General features: G+C 46.4%; 1 protein-coding gene across 1 annotated transcript in view; it reads right to left on the minus strand.

Moving 5' to 3' along the window:
* Window positions 1-9,341: 9,341 nt before the first annotated feature.
* Antxr1 (ANTXR cell adhesion molecule 1) overlaps window positions 9,342-11,689 on the minus strand; it is a 218,251-nt gene continuing 215,903 nt past the window's right edge. Inside the window, exon 19 of the mRNA XM_013352879.2 lies at window positions 9,342-9,575. Within this exon, the coding sequence (XP_013208333.2) occupies window positions 9,342-9,575 (234 nt within the window). The remainder of the gene's footprint in view (window positions 9,576-11,689) is intronic.

Here is an 11,689-nt window from a genome sequence, read left to right on the forward strand (position 1 = left end):
AGGCACAAAACTTTGGATTCATCAAGAGAGAATAAAAAATAGAGTATTTTCTATGAATTTACCAATTGCAAATGGACTAAACATTGTAAATGTGATTCTTATCTGATAATTGTTTTTATTATATATAATTTTACTATATTAGAGTTAAAACCCTTCCTTTTTATTTAGACAAAAAGGAAAAAATATTGTCCAGTCTTGGTGTAATGGGAAGGCACTAAAATCAATCTTTCTTTCTTTCTTTCTTTCTTTCTTTCTTTCTTTCTTTCTTTTTTCCTTCCTTCCTTCCTTCCTTCCTTTCTTTCTTTCTTTCTTTCTTTCTTTCTTTCTTTCTTTCTTTCTTTCTTTCTTCCTTTCTTTCCTTCCAGACAGAAAGAGGGACGTGTGTGGAATAATCTTTTTGTACACTGTGAAGCTGTGTCACTCTGATTGGTTTAATAAAAAGCTGAAAAGCCCAAAGCAAGGCAAGATTTCCAGGCAGAGAGGACACTGGGAAGAAGGTGGAGATGCCGAGCAAGCAGGATGGTCATTAAAGAGATGAGGTAATAAAGCCGTGAGTCGGAAAGTAAATTAATAGAAATGGGTTCATTTAAGTTATAAGAACTGGTTAGAAACAAACCTAAGCTAAAGCTGAACTTTCATAATTAATATAAGTCTCTGTGTTGCTTTTTGTGAGCTGGTGGCCCATAGATAAGCCTAATTACAGTTTGGCTTTTTCTTCATACCGCTTCTTAAACTCACGCTCCCCTTGTCCAGCACTGCCCCAGGTTGGCGGGTCTCCTGGTCTCACCCGTTTGTTTTGGGACAAGGTGTCAAACACATGCTCCTCTCCTGGGCTCATTTCTGGACGAACCATCTGTCACAATAAGCCATAACCAGAATCATCTGTGGGGAGTGTCTCTTCCTTATAGATTCTGCCATGGCCTTACTGGTTCTCTCCAGACCCCTGCCCCATAGACCCCTCTCCTATCTGTCTGCCCAGCCTCCCAGCCTCCCCCTTTCTGAGCTTTCCTGACCTTCTGACTACACAGCTCTGCTCCTTTATTCTCTGAGGTTTTGAACTAGGTGGTGTCTGTGTGAGCCATTTGATCCAAGTCTGTGCCTGCAGAAGGTTGTAAGCTTGTTTCTAACTAGCTCTCTGGGGAAGAACTGCTTCCCTCTGCAACAGAGTCTACATGCCCCAGTGTGGCCTTGAACTCACTATGTAGACCCTGTGCTGAACTTCTGATCCTGAGAGCTGGGATTACAGATGTGCACAGATGTGCACGACCATGTTCGGTTTATGTGGTCATGGGGACAGAGTCAGGGGTTTGCAGATGCTAGGTAAGCACTCTACCAATTGGCCTATGTTCCGGGCCCAAGAACTGCTGTCTTATTCCTTCAGACCCCCTCACATACAGCCCCGGGGAACACATAGACCCTGGAGGGCAGAAGCCACGTGGGCCTGAGATTTTGAGCTTTCCTCTGGCCCTCTCCGGGCTACTTATATCATGTCTGACTATGGAAAGCTGTCCCCAGATAACCGTAAATTTGTTGTCAGGGACAACCACAATATAGAGGAGCCTGGTGGGACAGAGCACAGCCCTGTCCCTGATGTCAGCCATGCTATGGACTCTCAGCCTGTGGGTTTCAACCCCTTTGGGGTCAAACAACCCTTTCACAGCTAAGACTGTTGGAAAACACAGATCTTTACATTAAGATTCATAACAGTAGCAAAATACAGTTATGAAGCAGCAATGAAAATGATCTTATGGTTGGGAGTCCCACCATGAGGACCGTACTAAAGGGAGGATTTAGGAAGGCTGAGAGCCCCTGCTCCGGACAGTGCTGCCCTCACACTGGCCTCTGCTCATCTGCCACCCTGCCCTTATATATGGGGACACCATGATGCCCGTACTTTCCAGGTGTTGTGCTGAAACTCAGCCTTCCTGGAAAACTTGGGCAGCTGCCTAGGAATGTTCCCATCCCAGGAAAAGGGCAAGTACCCCACCTGGCTCATCTCTTGGGAAGGATGACTGCCTCTGCTTTGAAGGAAAAAGCGGGCTATGTGCTGGGAGCCGCAGGGAGCCTGGGTCTTACAGGGTGAAGGTCTGGACAGGGTGCTCTCGGTGGGGGTGGCACTTCTCAGAGTTGCTGCCCACAGTCAGTACTATTGGGTGATATTTTGCTTGTGTTCTGACAAATAAAGTTTGCCTGGAGATCAGAGGGCAGAGCTAGCCACTGGTTAACCACAGAGGCCGGGCAGTGGTGGCACACACTTTTATTTTATTTTATTTTTATAAAGGAAACCATTTAATTGGGGCTGGCTTACAAGTTCAGGGGTTTAGTTTATTATCATCATGGCAGAAAGCATGGCAACACACACACACACACACACACACACACACACACACACACACACACAGACATGGTGCTGGGGAAGGAACCAAGAGTTCTACACCTGATTCAGCAGGCAGCAGGAAGAGCCAGGAGACCCTGGGCCTGGCTGGCGTGAACATTTGAATCTCAAAACTCACCTCTAGAGACACACTTTCTCCAACAAAGCCACCCCTCCTAATAGTGCTACTCCATATGAGCCCATGGGCCAAGAATTCAAACCACCATACATAGATGTATGACAGTCTGCAATAAAACTTTGTAGGCTAACCTAAAAATTTAAATTTGAAGATTAGAATAACCTTGAGGTAATATTTTCATGGGACAATTGCAGGTCTCAACAACGGCAGGTTTCTGTCGGTAGCCAAGCAGGAAGAAGGAATGGGCAACTATCAATATAGCGTCAAACAATAAAAATGCATACGTGTCTGCACATCTACAGAATGATATGGTCTAAAGAGACTCTGGACCCATCGCTAGAACACTTGGGAGAGGTAGTGATAAAATAGATATCTCTTATCTAGAACTATGGCTTTGAATCTTAGTCAGCAAGCATGACCTTGAGTAGATTTCTGTTTTGCTTTGTTGTCAGAGCACGCGTGTTTCTAGTGCTCACAGTAGAAGCTAAGGCTATTGAAGGGTGAGATGAAACCACATTTTCCCACGCCCTTCCCTCCACAACCAACATTACAAATTCGAGCACAGAGACCCCAGAGGAACCACTTTCGTGATTTCAAAGTGGAGAACAAAACTATTATCAGTCAGCCTACAAAGAAGAGGGAATCACTCCTTAGCTTATAGTTTCTTCTAAATTGAAGTCCATTTATGGAGACCTTTAAACCCAGCACTTGGGAGGAGGAAGCAGGAAGATCAGGAGTTCAAGGCCACCCTGGGCTACAGGAGATTGAACCAGTCTAAAAGAGAAACAGAGCTGGGAAGTGGTGGCTCACACCTTTAATCCCAGCAGTAGAAAGGTGGAGAGAGAAATATAAAGAGAGTCCATTCAGTCTGAGGATTCGTAAAGACAGGATCGCCCCATTTGGTCTGAGAATTCGTAGTGATAAGAACTCTCTAGTGGTTGACTGGTCGGCTTTTCCAATCTGTCAGCTTTCACCCTCGATGTCTGACTTCGTTTTTTTTTTTTTTTTTAAGATTTATTTCTTTATTATATATACAACTTCTGCCTCCATGTATGCCCACATGCCAGAAGAGGGCACCAGATCTCATTATAGATGGCTGTGAGCCACCATGTGGTTGCTGGGAATTGAACTCAGGACTTCTGGAAATGCAGCCAGTGCTCTTAACCTCTGAGCCATCTCTCCAGCCCCCTAACTTCGGGTTTTTAGACTAATTAGATCTAATTAGGATCACGCTTCACACCACCACTCAGATCCCACAGGGGAAGTCTGGGTGCCCTAAATGTAAGTCACACAGAACGCTGCACCTTCTTGTCCACTCTCGTCACCAGCAAGTTCAGGGGACCCTCCCCCACATCCCTTACAGTCTTGGCACCCAAAGGATGGTGGTCCAAGACCTACAGGGGTTAAGATGTGAGGACCTAAAGGTGGAACAGGACTGTAGAAGCCGTACTTGGGAGGAAAAAACAGGAATGTGAGAAGTTCAAGGTCATCTCTGGCTACACAGTGACTTTCTTACTTTGCTTTAGCTAACTTTGTCATACCACCCAAACCCACCTGCCTAGGAATGGCACTGCACCACCCCCTACGCCAATGAATAGCTTTGTTATTATTGTTGTTGTTTTAACGCCTCAGAGACAAGGTCATGGTCACTCTTATTGAGCAGTTCCTCCAGGTTCTTTCTCCTCAGGTGACAGGTTTATTTCAGACAGCAGTAAGGACAAGGTCATCCTGGGACCCAAGAGCTCCCCTTTCCAGAAAGCAAACCAACCAGAAAGTCTCCCTGGGATGGGCACATGCAGGCTTGGCTGATCACTGCTCAAGTGCAACCGTGCGCCTTTGGCCTTTCCAGACACAGCGTCTATAGAGAAAGCACTGTTGCTCCAGTTGTTTGGAAGGGGCTTTAGAATCGGGACTCTCCACAGCTCCTCTTTCCTGAAATACTGACTTTCCTCTCTGCTTCACACATCTTCAGCTGTGACCCTTAAGCCTGCCCAACCCTGAAGAGATGGGTGCGTGCTGCTTAAAAAGAGAAAGGCAAATAAATAACACAACACAACAAAACAAAAACCTGCTATGTTTCCTTTCCCAAAGAGCAGCCTCAGCTGAAGCCTCAGCATTGACACCAACACTATACCACCACCAGAAGCAGCAGCCACGACACCAGTGGCAACACCAGAATAGCCACAGCAACAGCTACAGAAGCAGCGGCAGCAACAACACCACCACTAGCAGTCACAGCAGTAGCAGCAGCAAGGGCCACAGCACCACAATCAGCCATAGCATCGCCCCCAGCAGCACCATAGCATCGCCCCCAGCAGCACCATAGCATCGCCCCCAGCAGCACCATAGCATCGCCCCCAGCAGCACCAAAGCATCGCCCCCAGCAGCACCATAGCATTGCCCCCAGCAGCACCAAAGCATCGCCCCCAGCAACACCAAAGCATCGCCCCCAGCAACAGCCATAGCACCTCCAGCAGCAGCCGTGGCACTGCCCCTAGCAGCATCCCAGCAGCAGCTGCGGCAACTCCACCAGCCCCCCCCCCCTTCAGCGGCACTCTCCAGGGTCCACTGCAGCATTGAGTCTTACAGGCCCCATCCACTTCTTTTGTACAAGATTCCTGCCTGAGCTTCTCCTGCAGCGCCCTGTGAGGATGAGCTCATCCTTTGAACTTGGCAGGCAAGAAGCATTCCGATCTCCCTCAGCACAAGCACAAAAAGGTGATTGTTAGGCAGAAGTTAGGCAGTCAGCAATCAGACAGAGCCAGCTCTTTCTTCCCCAGAAGTTTCTGCTGGCAGGGATTGCTTACACTCACAGACCCTGATTCAATCAGAGGCTCTAAGATCTGGTCAGCTTTGAGGGTCTCTATGGAGAACAGGGGGACCCAGGAGAAGCAGACTAACCAGAAAACAGAAATGTGGGGAAAGGAAAGCAAATTAGACCAGTTCCTGGAACCTGGGCAATGGAAAGGCAGGGTTTGGAGGGGAGCAAGGCACCCAGCTGGAGCCAGGGTGTGCCTGTCCTGCTGGTTAGGTGGGTGTGGGGACCGAGCAGATGACGGTGAAGGCCTGGGGCCAGTTCTACACAGGAACCGGAACAAGAAAGCAGTCCACTGGGTAATTATGTGGCTGAATGCTCAGTGAAAAGGGCCTAGGGTTAAAAAAAAGTCAACCCATTGAAATGAACTGGAAAGATGTCAAGAAAGCTTTTCCTGTTCCTTTTCTGGTTGTTGCTATTGTTTACGTTGTTTTCTGCGGGGGGGGGGGAGTTTAAAGATTTCTTTATTTTTATGTGTATGTGTGCTTTATCTACATGTAATGTAAGGGCACTGGATGCATGCCTGGTTCCTGCAGAGGCCAGATGCGGGCATCAGATGCCCTGGAGCTGGAGTTACAGAGGGTTGTGAGACACAGTGTGGGGTGGGCTTTGAGGTGTCTTTTGCTCAAGTTTTCCTCAGTGTGATTGTCAGTCAACTTCCTGTTGCCTCTGATCAGGTTATAGCTAGCACCACATCTGCCCGCATGCTGCCGTGCTCCCTGCCATGGTGATAATGAACTGAACCTCTCAATTGTAGCCACCACCTCAACTAAATGTTTTTCTTTTTAAGACTTGTCATGGTGATGGTGTCTTTTACAGCAATCTAACCCTAAGATAGAAGTTGGTACCGGAAACTGGCGTGTTGCTGTAATAGGCCTGACCATGTTTTTGTTTGGGGAAATTTGATGCTGGCACTTTGAGTTTGGAAGCAGTGGAATGGTTTAAGTGCTGCTTAGTGAGCCCTTCTGGTAGGAGCATGGAAATCAGAGCTAAGAGTGATTTGGACTGCTGGGCGGTGGTGGTGCACACCTTTAATCTCAGCACTTGGGAGGCAGAGGCAGGCGGATCTCTGTGAGTTCGAGGCCAGCCTGGTCTACAAGAGCTAGTGCCAGGACAGGCTCCAAAACCACAGAGAAACCCTGTCTCGAAAAACAAAAAAAAAAAAAAAAAAAAGAGTGATTTGGACTGTCAGGTATTAACGTAAGAGGTTTTAGAGGAGAAGAATTTTTTTTTTTTTTTTTTTTGGTTTTTTTCGAGACAGGGTTTCTCTGTGGCTTTGGAGCCTGTCCTGGAACTAGCTCTGTAGACCAGGCTGGTCTCGAACTCACAGAGATCCACCTGCCTCTGCCTCCCGAGTGCTGGGATTAAAGGCGTGCGCCACCACCGCCCGGCTCGAGAAGAATTTTAGTATGCTCCTAGAGATTATTCTTGTGATGTGTTGGTGAAGAAAGTGGGTGCCTTTTGCCCTTGTCCGAAAAGTCTGCCTAAGGTTAAAGTGAAGAGTTTTGGATGAATTCTGTTGGCAGAGGGAATCTCAAAACAGCCTAGAATAAACTCTGTTGTGTGGTTATTAGTGGTAACTCTAATAAAGGTTTATAATGAAAAGGAGCAAGCTGAGAATTGTAAAACACAGAATGTACAGATTGAGAACAGGGGCACCGGGAAGTAGAACGGAACGAAATTCTGTGTTCAAGGAGATAAGTAGATTAAGAAATGGAATAACGGGAGTAGAACCAGCCCACGAGAGAGAAGTGTGCTGTCATCAACAAAGCTGAAAGGAGATGGAGATCAGAAGAGCGCTTTGACATCAAACATGTAGAGTTTGCGCAGCTGGTTTTTGCTTTGGTCCAGTATTTCCGCGCTATGCTCCCTTCCCCATGTTTTATAATAGTAATGTGTATCCTGTGTCATTCATTACGTGTTGGAAGTATGTGATCTGTTTTTGGGTTTGATTTTACAGGGGATTATAGTTAAGAGATTGCATGAATCTCAAAAGAAATTTTGAACTTTAGACTTTTAAATGAGTCGGTGACTATTATAGACTATGGGGACTTTTGAAGTTGGACTGAATGTATTTTTTTTTTTTTTTTACATTATAATGTGGCTACAAACCTTTGGGAGCCAGGGAGTGGAATATGATGGCTTGAAAGAAAATGGCCCCCAAAGGGAGTGGCACTATTGGGAGTTGGGGCTTTGTTGGAGTGGGTGTGGCCTTGTTGGAGGAAGTGTGTCATTGTGGTGGCAGGCTTTGAGGTCTCTCTTGCTCGACCTTCCTCAGGGTGACACTCAGTTTACTTCTGTTGCCTTCTGATGAAGATGTAGCCAGCACAGGTCGGCCTGCACGCTGTTGCTCTACACCATGATGATAATGGACGCGACCTCTGAATTGTAAGCAAGCCACCTCAATTAAATGTTTTCCTTTATACGCAATGATGCTGTGGTCATAGTGTCTCTTTACAGCAACAGAAACCCTAACTAAGACAGCCAGTAACTGTAGTTAAAATATATTTACAATAACGATAGCAAAGGCTAAAGCCACAAACTTCTAGAAGGAAATACACGAGTATAAGACTTTTATGAAAAAAAGTGATTTATTTATTTATTTATTTATTTATTTATTTATTTATTTATTATCTGTTTTACAGACAGGGTCCCATGCTGCCCAGGCTATCTTCGAATTGTCTTTATTGATGAGGATGACAGACTTCTGATCTTCCTTCCCTTACCCGTCGAGTGCTGAGATTACAGATGTCACTGTGTCTGGTTTGTGTGGCCCTGGGGATCAGATCTAGGTCTCTGGACACGCTAGGCAAGCCTCCACCAGCTGCACTCCACCCCAGCCCAAGAGCAATTATTAAAAGGCATAAAGCCAGTTCTAGCTAGTGAGAGACAAAATATCCCGGAGAGAAAGACTTAGTATAGGAGTCAGCAGAATAAACAATCCTTAGTCAAGTTTACTCAATTTCGATAAAAGTTCTTAAGATAATAATGGCAGAACTGGGAAAGACATATCCAAAAAGCCAAGGGACAGGATAAAAACAACTGTGGGGATGAGAGAGCTTCCCTGCCAGATCCCAAACCCTGATGCTGAGCCATAGCGGAGTGGAGAGCCTAATGGATGGATGGAGACTTTGGGGACGGGGAGAGTCTCTTTTCCTCCAATTTAAAATGAAGTAGTGATTGTAACAGGTCGTTTGCAGATTCATTTAATTTTTTGTATGTGTGTGTCTGCAAGTATGTATGTGTACTCAGAAGCCCTCCTAGACCAGACGAGTGCACTGGACCTCTTGGAGCTGAAGTCACAGGTGGTAGGAGACTGCCCCACATGGGTGCTGGGAATTGAATTTAGGTCCTGTGCAAGAGCAGCAAGCCCTCTTAACCGCTGAGCCCTTTCTTCAGCCTCCTTAACAGGCACTTTAATAAACTGTCTTGGGCAATAAAATATGTAAAAATATATGATACCTACTTTACCGCCTGCCCGCCGGCACGCACGCACCTCGATTTTAAAGGAGGACCCCGAAGAGTTGTGTCTCTCTACACTCATTCCCGGCCAGCTGGGTCCCGATGTGACGCCATCACGGCTGCCTTTCATCACAGGGAAAATTCCCTGAAATGGGCCAGTGGCAGATGTTCAGAAACAACTGGATGTCCTGGACAGAAAACAGTTTCAGCTAAGCGAGACGATGGAGCACTAGAGCTAGGCACACGTGATCCTCTGATTCGGGGCTTGTGAGCATCAGACAACTCAGTCTGCTTTTCTGTTAAGGAAAGAGGAGTATAATCTCCAGCTCTGAAGGGATCAGATGCTACGTGCATTCCGGGACAGCGTGTCTGGACTGCTTGTCCCAGAGGATGAAGGTTGAGGAGAGTTAAGCGTTCAGTTTAGTGCAAGGTCGCTGTGACTACTCCGGCTTCTCCAGGGTGCTGGGAGACTCCCGGGAGCTCCAAGCAGGTGCTGTGCTTTTTAAGAACCCCTCTTTCCAGGGAGCAAAATCTCCGCCAGGGCTGAGTGGTCACGGAGCGTCCAGCTTTAGATTGGTGACAGTGTGGCTCAACAGGCCTCTCAGGTCCCTTTTCGGCTCACAGAATTGCCCGAGGAACTGGCATTTATCTGTGAACTGGGTGGGATTCCATTTTACAGTTTGAATGACATGTTTCGAGTCTATTCTTTCATGCTTGAGTTTTCTGAAGTTGGAAGCCCTGCGTGTGTTGGGCTTGTGCTCTCCTTGCAGGGTCAAACGGAAGACCTGGGATCAGAATTTCATACTAATGTCAGTGAATTCAGTGTCTCTTTCCACCCCAGCCCCCATTGCTATGGATGGAATCCAGGTCAAGCATCAGCAATTTTTTAAAAAGTGTTTTCAGTGTTTAGCCAATTACATGAAAATAAACTATATTTGAATGAGACATAAATGAGAAGAAAATAGCAAAAATTAGTAAGAGGATATTTGGTTTGATTTTTGGTGTTTTGAGACAGGGTCTTGCTGTGTAGTCCAGGTTGGGCTCGAACTCATAGTGTTCCTTCTGCCTCAGCTTTTAAAGCGCTAGAATTATAAGAATGTAATTCTCATATCTAGCAATTAAAAATAATAAAACTATATCTAGCAATTAAAAATAATAATAAAATGAACTAGAGATTTTTCCTTTTGTTTTATTTTTTAAAAACACATTTTAATTGTGTATGTGTGTGTGCCTGAGTGTGTATATATCTGTACCATATTAGTGCAGGAACCTGCAGAGGTCAGAAGCATCAGGCCCCTGGAACTGGGGCTACAGAAGGTTGTAGACCCTGTGGGTGCTGGGAAGTGCCCTGGGTCCTCTTCAAGAGCAGTGAGCATTCTAGATTGTTGAGTCATCACTCCAACCCCTGCTGTTTTATTATTATTATTGGTTTTTTGAGACAGGGTTTCTTTGTAGTTTTGGAGCCTGTCCTGGAGCTAGCTCTTATAGACCAGGCTGGTCTTGAACTCACAGAGATCCACCTGTCTCTGCTCCCAAGTGCTGGGATTAAAGGCATGCATCACAACCGCCCAGCAATTTTTAAAATTTTAATATTTTTATTATTTCTCTTCATGTGTATACAATGTGGGTGTGTGGGCACATGTATTATAGCATGCATGTGGCAGCCAGAGGACATTTTTTGGGAATCAAGTCTGTCCTTCTACACTGGGTTCCAGGGATTGAACTCAGGCTATCAGCCTTGCATGATAAGCTTTTACTAGGCATGTTTTCTCACCCACCCTGCTTTTTAAATTTTTAATTAGTTTATTTATTTATTTTGTGACCCATTGAATTGAATTAGTGCTGCTTCCCTTCATCCTGGTAAACAGGTGATTTTCTGGAGTGTGGGAAACTTGCCAGTGGCTACACTGTGGAGGAAAATGACTCCCCTCCCTGAGGAGTCAGCTGCATATTTCTTGGCATATAATTTTTTTTAAGATTTCAAATAAGATGATCATTAGTGGAAGAAGTGAAACAAAGAAAAAATGAGCTACAATGCCTTTATTTTCCTATATTCTTATTTATTACTTCCTATCTCAGGTATGCCATTTCCCTGTGCGTGTATGTGCACACGCACATATGTGTGTGAATCCGGTACGTACGTGCCATGGACGTTGGAGGACAACCCCAGGTATAATGTTCACCTTCCGCTGTGCCCCACTATATCAGCCTTTCTTGCTCTCCACTGCGTAGCTGGCGTGTGAGTTGCCCCTCCCTGTCCTCTCGCCATAGGGCACACTGGTATTGTTGACACATGCTCTGTGCCCCATTTACCCTGAGTTCTTGGGATCAGAACTCAGGTCCTCAGGCTCACATGGCAAGCACTTTACCCAGGAAGCCACCTTTCCAAGTTCCCTTTGCATTTCCTCTCCTTGGTATTACCTAGAGCTGGAGCCTGTCTCCCCTTACTAGGGTGCGGAGAGCGGCGCGCAGTCGCGGCGGCTGAGAGTGGCACAGCGCTGCAATCAAAAATAGGCTTTGGGGGACCGGCGGCGACAGAAGCAAGCGGCGGGGACCCGCGCAGCGGCAGAGGCACGCACGAGACTGGGAAGGGCAGCGCAATAGTGAGAGCAGACTTCCCACTGCGCTTGGATCAAAGAGGTAGGCCCCTTGTTGGCAAGGTCACTGGCAAAGGGGGAGTCTGGTCCTGATCCTGAAGACCCTTCGGAGGGGTGAGAGGGTTCTTGGCCTGTGGCAGGAACCAGGAAACAGAGCGAGGGCATTTGGTAGGCGAAACCCTTGGCCAGTAACCTGATCCAGTTTTAGAAGACCCATTGGATAGGATCGATAGGAGGAGATGGGCAGGCGCCAAGGCAAGAATTCACCCAATAACCTGAAAGGCAACATGAAAACACCAGAA

Source organism: Microtus ochrogaster, unplaced genomic scaffold (assembly GCF_000317375.1).
Source record: "Microtus ochrogaster isolate Prairie Vole_2 unplaced genomic scaffold, MicOch1.0 UNK1, whole genome shotgun sequence".
Taxonomy (NCBI): domain Eukaryota; kingdom Metazoa; phylum Chordata; class Mammalia; order Rodentia; family Cricetidae; genus Microtus; species Microtus ochrogaster.